The 17114-nt window shown below is 36.0% G+C and overlaps 4 protein-coding genes across 5 annotated transcripts; 2 read left to right on the top strand and 2 right to left on the bottom strand.

The window, feature by feature from the left end:
• Positions 1–179: 179 nt before the first annotated feature.
• On the top strand, positions 180–1830 carry LOC116308427 (uncharacterized). The gene has a single exon (XM_031718845.2). It carries the CDS (start codon positions 352–354, stop codon positions 1480–1482), a length of 1131 nt encoding a protein of 376 aa, XP_031574705.1. The 5' UTR covers positions 180–351; the 3' UTR covers positions 1483–1830.
• A 1377-nt stretch (positions 1831–3207) lies between these two features.
• Positions 3208–4712, bottom strand: LOC116308437 (3-galactosyl-N-acetylglucosaminide 4-alpha-L-fucosyltransferase FUT3-like). The gene has a single exon (XM_031718857.2). It carries the CDS (start codon positions 4710–4712, stop codon positions 3447–3449), a length of 1266 nt encoding a protein of 421 aa, XP_031574717.2. The 3' UTR covers positions 3208–3446.
• A 1700-nt stretch (positions 4713–6412) lies between these two features.
• LOC116308485 (failed axon connections homolog) lies at positions 6413–8983 on the top strand. Of its 2 annotated transcripts, none has more exons than XM_031718916.2 (2): positions 6413–6808; positions 7851–8983. In XM_031718916.2, the coding sequence occupies exons 1-2, from the start codon at positions 6423–6425 to the stop codon at positions 8287–8289; spliced, it is 825 nt and encodes a 274-aa protein (XP_031574776.2). In that variant the 5' UTR covers positions 6413–6422; the 3' UTR covers positions 8290–8983. The 2 variants fall into 2 exon arrangements, with proteins under 2 accessions (XP_031574776.2, XP_088884560.1); XM_089028434.1 differs by having other exon boundaries at positions 7830–8983.
• Positions 8984–10802: 1819 nt separating this feature from the next.
• LOC116308494 (pantothenate kinase 3) lies at positions 10803–16921 on the bottom strand. Its single transcript, XM_031718928.2, has 7 exons — positions 16529–16921; positions 15237–15592; positions 14540–14787; positions 13298–13474; positions 12813–12936; positions 11993–12118; positions 10803–11299 (listed from the first exon to the last, which is right to left on the bottom strand). Exons 1-7 carry the CDS (start codon positions 16635–16637, stop codon positions 11234–11236), a joined length of 1206 nt encoding a protein of 401 aa, XP_031574788.1. The 5' UTR covers positions 16638–16921; the 3' UTR covers positions 10803–11233.
• Between the last annotated feature and the right edge of the window lie 193 nt (positions 16922–17114).

The following is a 17114-nucleotide window of genomic DNA, read 5'->3' as shown; positions in this document are numbered from 1 at the left end:
ATGTTTTCCTGAAGATAACTTAATTGTCATGGATTTTGAGCAAGATTTTGATTTAAATACTTCTTCCAATTTTAAACATTAATGTGTATGGCATTAGTTAAGAAAATATTAATAAGGCACAAAAATGAAAAAAAAATTGCATTGCGTCTTTGCTGGACATTATGGACCATATTAACAAACCTACATGTATAACTTATTGAACGAGGCAGCTGGAGACGTGAGAGCCAATCAAATGGAACCAGCTCTTCGTCCCACTGGTTGAACGTGCTGTAAGATAGACAGTATGTACACTTCAGCGGTCGGAGAGATATTTCAATTCAATCTCGAACTGCTAGCTTCTAACTTTACAACATGAACTTTAGTGATGTGGCGAATAAAACAGAGGATCACCAAGACCACGGTGACGAACCTATGTTTTGGGCGCAAATTTTTGCAGCTATTTTAAGTCTCGTTCTTGGATTAATATCTGCAATTTCAAACATCCTTCTTCTGCTAACTCTACACAAGGATCCGTTGAAATGTTTCCAAAGGCGAGCTACCACCGTCTTCATTCAAGGTTTGGCAACAAGCGACTTTTTGGCGGGAAGTTTCATTCAAACTACATACGCGTTGACTCTGTTGCTTGAGGCAACGGGACATAAAGTTTCAGTCCTTGATAATATTGTATCCATTGGTTCTCATGTGGGAACGAAAATTTCTATCTTGACTCTCGTCGTTCTAGCGGTAGACCGTCTCTTAGCTATAACACTACCGTGGAAGTACAACACTTTCGTAACGCGTAAGCGTGCTGCAGCCACGAATGTTTTCATCTGGATTTCCATCGCTACATTTGAAGCGACTCACTTCGCACCATCCATTGAAAAATTTCTTCATGATATAGACCTCCATTTACAAACAACCGTTCCTATCGCCGGGTTACTTATAATTTTTATCGCAACGTATTTGGCTTTCAGGAAGCATTCAAGAAACGCTGTCTTTGCTCATCAGAGCGACAGCAGGTCCAATCGTATCCATATGCATAATCTCCAGTTTGAAAAGAAAATCATAGTGACGATATTATTGATAATGCTCGTAGTTCTGGCGTCTTTGATACCCTATTTAATCGTGGAAAAAGTTTCAGAGGGATGTGATGGACCCCACCATGTTCATGAAGACGACGACCACGCGGAAGAAGAAAGCATGGATTGTAACGAAAGCAAAGCAATCGCTAGGGTTTTTTCTGTTTGTTTATTGTCGCTAAGCTGTGCGCTAAACCCGATACTATATGCATGGCGAATACCGCATTATAGACAATCGCTTAAAATGGTAGTCGGTGTCTCATGGCGGCGACAAGACGTTGGAGTTCTAGTTCCAGATGTTCCTATACCATCGATGTTCCGATTAACGGATGGAATAAGCCACGAGGAAAGGGATTCTGCCTTAGCAAGAAACACGCTCTCAAGGTCAAATACTAATGTACAATACGTTAGACCATTGAAGTAGCAATTGAAATTGCATTTTAGTATATCCTTTGGTGAAAGGTGGCGATAATTGTTCCTGTTTTTGGAGCACCGTTTGCGTTGGCTGAGTAAGATAGCACTTTACTAAAACTAATTATATTTAGACTTCCCGTTCAATTCTCAAAAAAGTGCCATTAAGGTTTTGGGTTTCTGTACTAAGTGTAAACTGTAAACTTTAGAAGGCGTGAATTATTAACAATAAACAAATATTAGGACTGGGAATTTAAGAAGAGTATTAGTTTCTGATAGTGGAGGAAGGAAGGAAGCGAGAAAAATCTTGATAAACGTTCTCGTAGCTAGTCCATCTTCTCTTATTCGGATTATATCTATCTTTGAATCTACATCTCTTGCTTTTCTTTCTTTCTTTCTTTTCTTTCTTTTTTTTTTTATTTTATTTATTTATTTATCTTTATTTATTTATTTATTTTCTTTCTTTCTTTTATCTTATTTGATATAACACACTTATAATATTATTATTATTCATGTTTAATGTGAAAACTAATGAAACCAGACGACGTTTCGTTGTCATCTTGACAACATCATCCGGTAGATTAGAAACTTGTTTCGTTCATTAAGAGCCGTTGTCTGTAAATGCCAAGAATCGCCGGACAGTCGCGAAAAATCGAATTTCTTTTTATTTCACCAATAAATCCCCTTTGGTGAACTATTTTCGAAAATAGCATTGAAACTACCCGCAGATCTTTATTTCCTTCATGTGCACTACATCTGACTAAGCGAAAATCCTTTGCGCTCTTTATGTATTGTTTTCTTTTCTCTTCTTTCTCTTCTTATTTCGATTCGTTTAAATTGTTTTGTTTTGTCTTTCTTTCTTCCTTTGTTTTTCTTTTTCTTTTATCGATCTACTGGTCGCAAGGCCTATTCCCTACAAAATGACGTCAAATTTCATTAACCGACAAACCGAGCGACTGACCGACTGAGTGGTCGAGAACAAAACGTTTTTTACAGACGTCAGCGCGATGCGTTGGCCAATAGAAATTGTTGACTCTCTTTCTTAGCCAATCATTTCTCGGTATTATGTCCGATTTGACATGTTACGTTTACATTGAATAGTCCCCTTCACAGTTCCCGGCGACATCTTGAAAGGTAGCCGTGTCTTTGCATCGAGGCGAGACGAACGGTGAGCTTACAATGATAGGGACCCTTTTTAACACCTTGGACAATTAATCATTGTAAGCTCACCTTTCGTCTCGCTTCGATGCAAAGGTACGGCTACCTTTCAAGATGTCGCAGGGAACTGTGAAGGGGACTATTGATCGGCTAGTGACTTGCAAGTTTTCTTCATTACAATAAAAATGGTTGTTTTTAATGTACTCTTTCTCAGCTTTGCTTGTCGTACATTAAACAATTTATTGCACTGCTATAATTAGGCATTACCGGTGGGATAATTTTACTCCTGAAGTTGTATTTTCTCTCGTCGCTGCGGGGCTCGGAAAAAAATTGCCGCCAGTTCACTGTTCCGGCTGTAATACACAACTAGCAGTGTTATAATTAACAATTATTCGCCGAAGGCGAAGTGAATTAATATCGGGGATTATTTACCGAGACGCGAGTCCCCGATATTCCCTGAGGTTGAGGCAAATAATTGTTTTAGTATTAATACACAGGTGATTCTTTCAAAAAAAGAAGAAAAAAAAGAAGATAAAAGACATTTTTTTTCCAGTAACAGCAACGATGCGGATGGCCGCCATTTTGGATTATCGCTGGAGGTGATTGTCTTGTGATAGTGTGAGTTTCTCGACCAATCAGCGCGCGAGATTTTCAATAATCACCTGTGTATTTTTACTAGCATTGATTAATACAGAGTAACGTTTGGTTGCGGCACGCAAGCTAGCTTTCTTTTGTATCCAGTTATTTGCTAGAGTCAAGTTTCTCGCAATCTTGGGATCCCTGTGTTAGAAAGTGGTTGGAATTATCGACCACGTGACCTCATCGTCGATTCGCAGTGTCAGTCGGATCCAAAGGTTCTATAAAAATAGGGCTTTCACTAGTTCTACTGATACCTTTAGTCTGTGTTTCTGATTTATTCAAAAGATTTAGCGACCAACAGTCTGACTTAGACCAGGCTTTTCCCAAATCCACTATAGTTCTTGGAGGATCGTAAAGTTCTTGGTTATACAACGCCGTACACATTGGACACGCTCTCATTGGAGCGACTAGTTTATACTTCTTTTTCCATTGGAAATATTCCATGTAAGCCGAATCGTTTTGACTAAGATAAATGAGGTATTCTGCGAGGTCTTTAGGCGAATCAAAGTCCCGCACGTCGATGTACGAGTTCGGGATCGCCAGCGCGGGACTCGAGTAATCTGCTCCACCCATAACGACAGGAACAATATCATTTTCCAAAGCGTTATCCCAATATTTCTCCGTGATATAATCATGACAATTACCATTTTCAAATGCGAGATAAAATTTATAGCGCTTTAAAAGTAGCCTACAAGAAGACGAGCGTCTCGGTAGAGGGCAGGTAAATCTACCGCAGTGTCCATATACATCAACTGGTATAAATTTTTGTAGCTCTCCGACATAAGTATTCCGCTCTGTTTCTCTACAATTACTAGCCATCCAAGCAACGAACAAGTCTTTGTACGTCAAGTCAACCTCCTTCACTATGTCACCAGGTTCTAAAGAGGAATATTTCCCATATGGAATATAAATTTCTGAATTCTGTCGATAAGACATCGTCCAGTTAAAAATCCTATTAAGAGAAGAAGAAATATTACAGTTTGTCGGATTCTCGAGGATGTAGTAAAACCAAATTTGATCAGGTCGGGTTCGATTTGGCAATGAATTCGACGATAACAGATGAATATCAGGGCCATGAAATCCAACTGCATCGGCCAATGGTAATAGATCATGCTCGTATGTAATTTCACATTTGTAATCGCAGTCATCAAAGGCTTCTCTTCCAGGAAGGATGGGTGGTCGAAGAGGGCCTAAAGATGGATGATCATTCCAGAAGTCTCCAAAAAACTTGGTATAAAGTAGAATTAACTTCACGGTTCGTTCATTGTTCGATCGTAAACTCTTCTTTTGAACTACAGAAGTATACAAATCTCCTTTGATCAAAGGCTTTCCAAATTCAATTGAGATATCGAGTGATTTCCACAAAAACACCAAAAAAATAAATCCGAGAATTAAGACAGTTCTTAATGAAAATTGTTTGTAGTGTTTGATTGACAAGCAATACATTTGTTTTGCCTGTTTTTTCATAAGCTTGTTTATATATCTTTTTTTGCTGTTTAACAGGGAAATCTTAAGTAGTCTAAACATGAAATTAACTGGTGAATCATTATTTATTCATGTTGCCACTTGTATTTAGCACAGGTTTCCAAAGGATAACCTTTGACATAGCTGCTTGAAATCACTGACTTTTATGCCATCAGCCCATAGTAATTTATATTTTTCAGTTTATTTTCTTTCAATAAAAAAAATTAACTTAATGAAAATATTTTAGATAATTAACTTTCAAGAGCGCAGCGCACTGATTCTAAAAATAGCTTAAAGATTCGGACAAACAGAGTTGCATTCTGTTTAACAGCTACGACGATTATACGAACCGATTTTATTATATTTACTTGAAGTTACAATAATAACCCATGTAAACTAAGATCAACTGCGATCGGCTGTGAAAATTATCTGCTGAAAGTAAACTTGTAAGTTTGTTTGTCCGAATTTCGCCTTTGTCTTCGTTTTCATGACGTCACAGTTGCGCTGCGCTATTGTTACGTGACGAGAAAATTTGATGTCTTGCAATTCCAGTTTAAAATTTATGATTCAAAAATTCATGACAAACTGAGTGAAAAACTAGTCCAGATACGTAGAAGATCAACTTAAAATCGCAGAAAAAATATAAGAATGCCGCTTATGAATTACATAAACGTCGTCATTTTTTCTTTCTTTTTTTAATTTTAACGGTGATAATTACTTGTAAAAAGTACTTGTATAAATACCACTTAAAAATTAAATATATACATATATGTGTGTGTGTTTGTGTCAAAAGTTTTACTTGTTGTTGGATATGAAATATCTCCCATAATTCTCAGTGATCTCAGCTTTCTAGGTTTTTGGTGACTAACTTTATTAAAACAGGTGTTTTTGTAGTTGTTTTTGTTTGTTTGTTTGTTTGTTTGTTTGTTTGTGTTCCTAAGAAAATGCACTACAAAGAGATACCAAATGGGCTCTTAACTGTTTAAAATATATTCTATAGTCGTCTGGCAAAGAATTCGTAAGAAAAGTTTAACGGTTTTTACATACACGAGTCATGACTTCAAATATTGAGCCACTATCAGTTTTTGTAGATATATGTACACGTAGGCTTGTTTTGCTATGTAGAATGCCCTATAAGGCCTACTAACTTAGTTTTTTTAGTTTTTGCTGAAGAAAGTGCACTCTTTTTTGGTGAACTGGTATTTGTAAGACAAAATGGCGGGAAAAGATCACGTGACCTTTTATTGAATCGGACTAAACGATGATTTTTCGAGATTATGAAATAATTAGGCGGCTTAGATCGGTTAATTAGGTAATTGAATATTGAAAGACCCATCAGTACTTAGATTGCCAAGTTTTTTTCTCATTTCCAACCATGTTTCATGCCCTTGGAAATTTTTTCATGAGAAGTTTTTGCCAATGAGTGCCAGAGTCCCGACGGCGAGACACAAATCAGAAACGAAGAATCTCAGTTCTTAAAAACTGAAATTATTTTCAAAATATGAAATAGATATGCTGATTTGCTTGAGTTTCGCCTACTTACCTAGAACAGTTTCATTCCGAAAGTATTGGCTGTAAATAATGTAGCGTCATGAATATTGGGGACTCCTTGAACAGCCATATTTTTCATACTTGGATTCAGGAACTTCTAATTTGGGGTCCCTGTGTAACGCGCAGACGAGACAATCCAAGATGGCGGCTCGAAGTTGGTCAAAAGTTGTGCGTACTTTTACTCGAGCGAAAAACACTTCTAGCAAACTATTTAATCCACAAGAGAGCGTAATAGTTCGGCAACCTGCTGTTGCAACTACAGTACCTTCTGTTTCGCCATTTCCTTTGAAGTTAGAAACATATTTAAGACTGGCCAATATTCCTTATAAGAATCGTTTTGGGAGAGCGTTTTCTTCCAAAGGCAAAATACCATGGATGGAGTACAAAGACGATAAGGTGGCTGATTCGAATTTCTGCATAAGGTACCTGAATGAGAAGTTCTCTGTGGATTTAGATGCAGGATTAAGTGCAAAAGGGAAAGGTGTTGGTCATGCTGTACTCACGATGTTGGAAGAAAACACTTACTGGTAAGAAAACCAGAGGAATCCCAATTTAAAATACAGGTTTTTTTAATCATTATCTCACGTCGCAGCCAAGTTGACTGAAACAAAGAATTTTTTCCGCGTAGCCTCGCATTCAAGCGCTTCAGGATGAGGTTATACAGGTTTAAACAAGGTTTTTATTCGCATGGTTAGGTAATAAACAGGGTTCATTGCTTTAACATAAAAGGGACATGCATTAATCCTAGTATAAAATTTATATATTTATTTACTGGCTATTATTTATTTATTATTCAAGCACTAAAACTGTTATTAAAGTTGAGCCTGCGATTAGATATTCTTTAGTTTCAAGAATCATATGAGTGAGGCTGTTGGGATGATACAGTGCTTGTTGTCTCATTTGCATCTCATTTGCATGCATCCATAATAACTGCTATTGGGATGGCTTAAAAAATCAACCAGTTATTAATAATATAGAATAAAAGCAGAACAACGAAGGCTAGCCAAACTTAACCCAACCAGGAGTAAGTAACAAAGCCTAGATCTGACTATATTTCTGACAAAGGTGCTATGAATACCTGCAGAAATTAAATTGTAATTGGCTTCAGTTTTCATTCTATATTGTGGTTGGTGATTTGTAAAAGTGATACCAATTACTCTGTCTGCACTGTTAAAAAGTATCACTTTAAGTTGAGCCAACTCTAAACACCTATAGACCTATCTCGAATTCGCTTGACTGGTCACGAAACAATGGTTTCAAGTTGAGGTTGAACTTGATGAATAAAAGAATCAAGTTCAATCTCGACTTCAAACCATTGTTTCATGGTCAGTCAAGCGAATTCGGGATAGGTCTATTGGACTTGAAATTTGTTAGCCAGTTTTTGTTGGTTTTTTTTACCCATTCTCAAACCCTCAATTTCCTCTGCCCACTCCTAAATAAACAGACAGCACAAGTAGTACTTTGCTTGCTCACTGATTTATGCAGAAGCTGCCAAAACTATATAACAAGGCTCCCTTTACTATTTAAAGATCTCTTACTTACTTTCAGTAATTCTAAAGTATTTTCCAGGACTATAGTCTATTATCGTTGGATTGAGATTCCCCACAAAACTACCAACTTTCTTTTTCCAACTGCTTCTCCATGGATGAAAAAACTTATAGCCTTTGGAGGTCAGCGTAGAGTAAAGAGTTATCTGCATGGCCATGGAATTGGCAGACACACCAAAGACGAGATATATTCCATTGCATGGCGTGATCTTGCAAGTATATCAGCAATGTTAGACAACGCCCCATTCCTTCTAGGTGATAAACCAACACTTGTTGATACAGCTGCCTTTGGTTTGTTAGCTAACATTGTATGGCACGACACAGAATCTCCACTCAATGCAATGATAAGAAAGGATTTTCAAAATATTGAAGGTTATTGCCAAAGGATTAAGGAGCAAGCATGGCCAGATTGGGATGACGAAATTGCTAAGAGAAAAGCAATAATGTACAAAAAGAAGTAACTGAATTATACAAAGCACACATTCAAGTTCTCGTACAACACAGACCTCTTTAGCTTTGGCATGATATTTCCCATTTCAGACCATGTCATTCCCTATATTATCATTTCTATGTTTAACAGTTGTGCATGATGAGACACTTGAATATGGATACAACTAAAAGAATCTTATTCTCAAAGAAAATGACACATGGTTTGAAATGGCAAAACTTTACTACTCAGAACTAGCTGAGTGGTGAATTTTGTTTTAGCCAATCACAGCACATTTAGCTGTTTTTCTGCTGACCCATATTCCCAGGCTACTGTAAAACTGTTGCATGTTTTTCTGTTTTCTTTTGACAGAAAGCAGAAATATGAAAAGGAAGAATAAAAAATATTTCACTTTTTTGCCATGTTTGCTTGCTCTTTTAAGCTTAGGGTTGGTCATTTTGTCCAATCATGCTTTGCGCACTGCTCAGCTGGAAGCTAATGCAGAAGTCTATAATATAGTCTGGCACCAACAGGTCACATGACCCTGCCCTCCCTTAACACAAGCAGCTGTGTGAACAACAAGATGGAGCTTAGAGCTCTGTTGTGACTGTCCCACCATGATTGATGCAACAGCTAAAGCTTAGAGTCCTTTGCATTGCAAGTTAGCATAATTCCCAACATTGCTGTCACATAATATCAATAATCTATAAACAAAGTCAACAATTGGAGTATTAAAAAACCTCTTAATTAATAATACCAATTGAAAAACATTTATTGTTCATTTCCATGACCTTATTCACTACATAACATTTCATTTGTAAAATTCATATGAATGTATATTGTAAAATTAATAAAAGCTATTCCCCAACATCTTGACAAAGGTCAAAACGTTTTTTACCTTATTTCAGGGTCATCTAAGCTGAATCTATTTTGAGGGTGGAAGGGGTATGGTTATAAATTTCAGTTAACTATACAATCTTAAATAATTATTGTAAATTAAGTACAGTGCAATAAATGTAATCTTACATATTAAATAAACCCTAAGGGCTTACAAGTACAGAATATGACGATGTATGGACTCAAAACCTCTATTAATATTCTTTAAAAAATGTATATTAAAATGTGTTACCCCTTTTAAAAACCTGAAAATATTGTAATTTCTGGACCAGCACTTGCCCTGCATAGTACTACCCTCTGCCAAATTAATGCTATTCTTTAAAGTATTGCTAATAAACAAATTAAGTCATAATAGTAAAGGGAAGAAGACATTTTTTCATTTGAAACCTGAATAGAGCCCAAGTTGCCCTGTAGATTATTATTTTAAAATATGTTAATCAGTTTTTCATAATCTAGCAAATTTTTCTTGCAAAAAAATGTCAATTTGCTTCATTTGATAAAATATAAATCACATCTTTAATCTTTCAAAGCAATAAAAACACCTCAATTTTTGTTGCACTATTAACAAGTTCCAGAAAATATCAATATCCCAACAAAGAAGGAAATCGGAAATTCTGGAGGGGAGGGGGGTTCACAGAAAGTACAAAATTACAGAGTTTGTATGAAAGAAAATTGTTTTTGGGGTAGGGTGGTCCTTTTACCTAATTCCCTCCATGGTGGGGCTATGGATATTATCTGGAAAACACAATTAGAGGCAATAGTCAAACAGACAAAAAAGAAAACAATGGAATTAGGGCCTACCAATATATATAAACTAGTAAGAGTGCAAACAATTAAACCGCGAAATACTAATTACTAAATATTTAAAAATAGTGCTAATTAAACAATAGAATTTGCATGAAATTGTGCTATTTAGCATTACTAAAGTTTCACAGTTATATTGTTGTCACTCTTATATCTATTTCTCAGGTTTAGTGACTCTCAATTTGAGATGCCATTCTTTCAAAATTTTCCCACCCTGTAACAATCACCCAACCTTCTAAAAATCGCATTAATCCTGAGGGTCCATCCTGAGTTTTAACTGGAAAGTAAATTAAATCAATTCGTACAAATCAATTGTGCGTTGTTGCCATAATTGACCTTGTATACTAAAAAAATGTTAAAGTGCTACTCTGACGAAAGTCGCTCAAACTTGGATTCAGCTGAAACTTCCTAAGAATACTCTTTAAAGGTCCAATAATCACTGTATGAAGCGTTTTCTCGATATTCAGGACAAAAGTACGATAATAGTTACGATTATTTTTTGGAGTCTGTGACGTCATACACTCAACATCGAACATTGCTCCATACATTTCTTTGTAGTTTATGATCAAAATATCAGTAGTAAAGGGAGAAAGAAGTACCCAAACACCCCAAAATATAAATTATAGTCACAAGTAATGTGAAATTATCACATTAGCCACCCTTTGGGCTTCATAGGAATAAAATAAATTAAGGATTTATATACAAAGAAATATATGTAGCAATGTTTGATGTTGAGTGTATGACGTCACAGACTCCAAAATATAATCGTAAAAATATCATACTTTCGTCCTGAATATCGAGAAAACACTTTATACAGTGATTATTGGACCTTTAAAGATTATTCTTAGGAAGTTTCAGCTGAATCCAAGTTTGAGTGATTTTCATCAGAGTAGCACTTTAATCTCCATTTTGAAAGATAGAGTGTAATTCTAAATATAAGAAATGAAATAGAATCAGAAAATAGAATCAAAAAATTTCTTCTCAATTGCCCTGTGCTTACACATGTGACAAGCGGATTTCACTCACAATTTCTTTGCACAAACTGCTTCCAACTTTGATCCTGATTCTGATTCTGACTCCAATTCTGCTGCTAGTTAAGTTTCAGCCCCTGTTGTCTTTTTCTAGGGATATGACCCAATCATTATAAAATAAGTGTCATAAATATTGCATGCATTCTGATTGGTTACACAGAGATTACTGTATTAAAATTCATCATTATTTTGATTCACGTTGTATATCCAGGTAAGAAACCTTTTACGGATGATATAAAACCAAGATTACTTCTGGAATGTTTTTGCACTTGTCATGAGTTCCAATAGTGCTCCCACTGCTCCAAAATAGCCCTAAGAAGAAAAATATTTTTTCTGTGACCTTTTTATATATTATATTTTTATAATGACTTCTACAACTAAAACAAGCTGAGTGAGTGACAAAAGATAGGACATTAAAATTTGAGAAGTACTGTTACACAAATCTGAATTTATTCCTGCAGCATGTTTCTCTTCCAAATCACAGATCTGCAACCCTAAAAACTTTAACTGGCATCCCCATTTTTTTTCCAATTGGAGTCCCCTCACCTCTTGGACAGTCCTGTGCAAGCATTATTCTACGTTAACCTTCTATTAGCCATTCCAACATTGAGTAAGAAACTGGAACAAGTTGGCATTGCAATGCATTGCAGAAATGTAATAGGGGACATATTTTTTTGACCGAAACTGGTTATTATGGTTGTAAAGAAAACGATACGCGAGATGACATGATAATGATATTGTAACAGGAACTCAGTGCAATAAATTATATCTTTTGTCATAAACAGGGTCTACAAATTTGAGGTTTTTTTGTCATAAACAGGGTACCCCTTTCAGAATCCCATCGGAACACCCCTACCCAAATTCTGGCGGAGAACCCTCCCCCCCCCCCCCCCAGCTATTTTGTCCCCTAAAACAGTTCCAAAATGCAATGCAAATCAAACTCAACCCAATCTTTTAATCAATTGGAATGGCTAATAGCAAAATAAATATTCTTTGCATTTTTACCTCGTGCCTCAGGAATAATGCCTTCATGGTGTTCTGAGACCAGTAGTCCATAGCAGATGCCAGCAGTTTCATGGATATTTCATTCTTACGTAGAAAGTTACCAACAAACACAACTCTTTCGATTTTCTGAAGGAAAAAGTCTGTGAGTCAAGAGACCAGAATGTGAAGACATTAGATCAAGATTTCACAACTCCACTAGCAGTCAATATCATCAGGGTCTGGAAGATGGGGTCCAAATTGCAAATCATGTGCTATTTTTTTCCCAAAATCAAATTCAACATTATTTAAAGGCAAAAGAATTTTTATTTAATTTATTAAAAATGTTTTCATGTTTTTCCCAAAAATCAGAAAACAAAATCCCACATCCCCATTAAATTCGGCAATTCCCGATTCATTGCCGATGCCATATCCTGAATCATGTAAAATTCTTTCGTAGTTACCCCAATCCCATCCTGCTATATTTTATTCACTTCCCATCTCCTGCAAATACCCCTTCCAGACCCTGTATCATAACAATAGCATATGCAGGGCACAAAATGCAGGGCACAAAATGCAGGGCACAAAATGCAGGGCTTAATTTTGTATTTTATAGTGAGTGACAAAACATTTAACGAGCCAAGTTTTGCAAGTATGACCAAAGTCCAGAAATTGAAGGACTGAAAAGTTTAGAACCTGCACCAAGTAACATCTGTTATTCACTGTGTCTGATCACTAGTGGCTTTGAAATGTTTGCTATCGAGAACAAAACTTACTAGCAAGGTTTTGCTAGTGGGTTTAAAAGTTAATTTCGTGCCCTGATATGTACATGTACAACACTTACAGCATTCACTGCACACATACGTGCAATTGAACCAATATTGTTTGTTATTGTAACGAGAGTTGCTCTAGCGATATCTTCAGGCTTGGCCTGCTCTCTCTTGTCAGCATAGCACATCTTCCCAAAACTAAAAAAAAGGTTATCATGAAAAAATTTGCAAAACCTGACCTAAACCTAAAACCAGTGTTAGGCTTTCCAAACCATGGAGTGGTAAATCATCAAATTAGAAATTTTCCAACTAAAGGCCTTTGGTAAAGAAAATTATAAAATATCCTAATTGAGAATGTCCGGGTTTTGATAGTGTATGTAGCCTTTGAACCACACCATATAGCTAATTACTGAGCCTATTATTTCGTACTTATCATATTGGTATAAAATAAAGTAGTTATGGTGTCCTACATAGGTAGGCCTCCCCTCCTTTCCCTCCGCCAAGTTTCATTTTGGCACCATCAAACAATTAGGGTACAAAATATTTAACAATAACTTACCTACTTGCCACAGTGTCTCCTGGGAGATTGAACTTGCCGTAATCTCCTCCATAGATATCTTTAACTAATTTATCAACTTTGTTTCCATCACCTTTCGCAGCTAATTCAATGGCTTCTTCAAATGTACTACAACCTGTTAATAAACTACACAGACCCAGAAATGTTCCTCCACCAAGACTGCAATGAAAGAAAAAAGTATTCTTTAGTGTGCATGATGATCACACAGTTACCTTAAATACAATACAGTACCACAACACAATATTGTTATCATTATTCACCACTGCAAAGTACAGCAGTGGCCCAGCTCAGCAGGGTTGAACTGAAAGCATATGAAGGTGCCTCTGGCAGCTGCTATTACAGTCCATGTATGACACCAGAGCACAGCTTTAACCAGTTTGAATTAGTTAGGGTTGATTTAAGAGTAGGGAGGAAAAACTGGAGGGCTGGAAAAACCCCTTGGAGTCAGAAAGAGAACCAACCAACTCATGATCAGTTCACATGACTGGGATACGAAACCACCCCATATACCACACCACAGCAGTATGCCATACTAATTACTTATCATTTAATATAGTTTGTAGGTACATGTAAGTAGTGTAGATAGATGTTGAGTTGAGTGATGTGGAGTGGAGTGGAGTGCTGTGGTGCGGTGTGGTGTGGTATGGTGTGGTGGGCAGTTTTCGTATGACCGTGGAAAGTTTACGGCACAAACACGGTCGTGACACAGCAAGGGATATGCCAGACCAATCACATTGCACGAGAATTAATTTTACTCTCCATCCAATCAAATACCTGGAACACAGTATAAACTCAGCTCGGACACGGTCACTCCAAGGTCAAGGCAATGCAAGACCAATCATATTGCGCGTGAAAAAAATCAGCCAATTAAAATTCTAGAAATTAGCATCACGGTCACAGCATGTCACGCTTACGGCACTGAGCTTTTCACAGTCATACAAAAACTGCTCTATAATATGGTAAAGTATGTGTGAGTAAATTACAGTGAGTATACTTGAACCATGAACACCTCAAGGTTTCTCCAGATTATTATTTCCTGGACTTTCTACCTTTTTAAACCCTATACATGAAGCATTGAGTTCAGATACATCTTATTCCAATTGATTTGCATATTACATGGTTCACTAGTGCTCATGGTTCAAGTGTCCCCACTGTTATGGCTACAGGATTAAATTTACATGTAATTGCATTTATTTTTGTACTAATATATTATTACAGGTATACCTTGTTCCACTGATCCTGTCATATTTTTCTGCAGATTCAACTGCAAGTATACTGACTCCTGAGCCAATATTGACCACTAAATATGGGTATGGATCCGTTTCAAAGTCATAAGAAACTTGCTGTGCTCCGGCTATACATTGAGGGTTGCTCCAATAATAACATTCATGCATAAAATTACTATTGATGTAGTGGATTCCATGAATTAAACAGTCTAGTTCATCATATTTCACTAATTGAACTCCTAAAACCTATTGGGAAAGCAAAAAAATTAAATGGATTTATTTAATAGATTGGAAAAAAACCCAAAATGAATGGATGGATGGATGGATGGATGGATGGATGGATGGCTGTCATTGAATAGATGCAATGGTCATGTAGATGTGTGTGATTTTAACCTTAATAAGTTTAACTGTTATTCAAACCTTATATTTGTAATTTCACATCATCATATATAAGGGTTTTTCTAATGTATTTAATATTAATGGCATTCTTTATGTGGCGTCTTAGTTTCCATAGAAGCATTGGATTATAATCCTCCCTTTAAACAGAGTTAAGACTTTACTAGTATTTTTCGCTGGTGTTTTACTTCTGTCCACAAAAATAAGGTATCTGTCATATTGCGGTGTCCACAAGGAGAGAGTTGACTGTATTTATTCACTCTTACACTGTACATCTCAAGCTGGTTTACAAAGCTTACCTCTCTAAAATCCTTTTCAAATTTAAAAGCTCCCCCTCCAGTAGCACAAACTTTTCTATCCAAAACTGATGCATTTAACCTTGCTGCAATGTCAAGAAAAGATGCTATATGGCATGTCGGGAAACGTATGAAATGTAGGTTCCCTTGCCTTCCTCCAATGACCAATTCATTCATTTCTAGTTTGTCATCTCTTATGCCTTCTTCACCGTATTCGACATTTGATATGATGAACTCTCTTAGTGCTTCAAGTCCTGCTTGCTCTTGACGTGATGATTTGATGGTTGATTCAAGAGGTTCAAAGTATACCAGTTTGACCAAACTTCCTCCAATATCCAAACCAAAACATGGTAGCCTTGCTGTTAATATTAATACGAATCATCAACAACTGAGAAGTGCATGGAATCTTTGTATATATATATAATCAACAAAAAATAGTGCAAAACATACATGGGTTCAAATCCTGTTCAAGACACAGAATTTTTCCTGAGTCTTTCAATTTGCAGCTGCATAAGTTGCTTCATATACACTGCAAGGATCAGCTCAATTTGATATACACATTACAACCACACAGTACAAATATATATTTCATATACAGTAATGCAGTATATTCTCACAAACATAAATAAAATTGAGCTATACCACAATTATTTGTTATCTAAACCCCACCCAAATTACATAAACAGATCAGACAGGTTCAACCTTTTGACACACACAAAATAATTAAGAATGTTTCCAAGAAAAATTAGCACAGAATAACATTACTTCTCTTAAATATATAAATATGCTTCCATATAGTTGTAATAAGTATAGCATATGTATATACCTACAGTTAGAATCCTGGAAAACTTTCAAATTCAAGCTGCAAGTCTCCACAAAAAATACCATCCCGAATTAATTTTCTTTTTCAGTACAAACTTTGTAAAACTTTTTGCAACAAGGTAATCTTATAAATTTACAACAAGTTTATAACCTAATTTATTTATATTGCTTCTAGAATTCTTTCTAAAGGAAATTTGGACTGCTGCATGTTCTGCGTTCCATGTTTATACCTGTTGTGTAAAAGCTATACACATAAACTTATGTTTTTATTTTAATCTTAATTATTCATAATTGAGCTAACATATAATGCACATTAATATTAAACGTCATATACTGTTTTTAAACAAATGTGCTTATTTTACTCTACTGGTAACGTAAACTGTTAACGCAAACCAAGCTCTAAAATTTCATAATAAGCTTTTTAGTCTTTAGGCTTAATTTAATAGTATTCATAGATAAGAGTCAAGTCTTACCTTTTTTCAAAGTCCCATTGCAAACCCTGCCATCATTTCTTGGACCAAAAATATTGTCATCGCTATTCTCTGATGAAGAAATTCTGGTAGATTGATTTGAAGAATTCATATTAAACTTTGAAAATTGTTGAGACGAAATGCATAGTGATTTGAATTAGAACGAGATTCGTGAAGTGTGAACGTTCGACGTGGAGCACAAACTTGACAGATCCTAATACACAATAATATATTTTCGATGCGATCCTAGATTTTCTCGTAAAAATCAACAAAATATAAACCATAGCATTCCACACGAGTTATAAATCGCGTCTTATTTACACTTTTGCCACATCATTGCAAGTTCTTGAATTTATTTTACGATTGAGAAACAACGTGAAACGTGTTTATAACAAAAACTACCGAAGCTCTTACGATAATATTATCGACTGATTATTTTTCTGTCAATAATAGTTCGAGTCTTCCCCACAAATCTTTTCAGGCAGACAAAGTTTACGATTTCTTTCCGAGGTTTATACGAAGATGATATCGATTGTTTATGGTTTGTCGATGAGAGTTCGGGTTTACCCATGCGTCACTTGATCAAGGC

Source organism: Actinia tenebrosa, unplaced genomic scaffold (assembly GCF_029948245.1).
Source record: "Actinia tenebrosa isolate PJP-AT-01 unplaced genomic scaffold, QUT_ActTen_1.0 PGA_scaffold12__29_contigs__length_12842862, whole genome shotgun sequence".
NCBI lineage: Eukaryota > Metazoa > Cnidaria > Anthozoa > Actiniaria > Actiniidae > Actinia > Actinia tenebrosa.
Note: the sequence above shows the minus strand (reverse complement) of the source record. Positions and strands in the feature narration are given on the sequence as shown.

Excerpts from the sequence above, each read along its gene's own strand:
- LOC116308427 (XM_031718845.2), top strand. The coding sequence starts at position 352 with ATGAACTTTAGTGATGTGGCGAATAAAACAGAGGATCACCAAGACCAC.
- LOC116308437 (XM_031718857.2), bottom strand. The coding sequence starts at position 4,712 with ATGTATTGCTTGTCAATCAAACACTACAAACAATTTTCATTAAGAACT.
- LOC116308485 (XM_089028434.1), top strand. The coding sequence starts at position 6,423 with ATGGCGGCTCGAAGTTGGTCAAAAGTTGTGCGTACTTTTACTCGAGCG. Across the intron at positions 6,809-7,829 it reads TTGGAAGAAAACACTTACTG|TAATTCTAAAGTATTTTCCA; the intron begins GTAAGAAAACCA and ends ACTTACTTTCAG.
- LOC116308494 (XM_031718928.2), bottom strand. The coding sequence starts at position 16,637 with ATGAATTCTTCAAATCAATCTACCAGAATTTCTTCATCAGAGAATAGC. Across the intron at positions 15,593-16,528 it reads CAATGGGACTTTGAAAAAAG|CAAGGCTACCATGTTTTGGT; the intron begins GTAAGACTTGAC and ends TAATATTAACAG. Across the intron at positions 12,937-13,297 it reads GGAGACACTGTGGCAAGTAG|TTTTGGGAAGATGTGCTATG; the intron begins GTAAGTTATTGT and ends CCTTTTTTTTAG.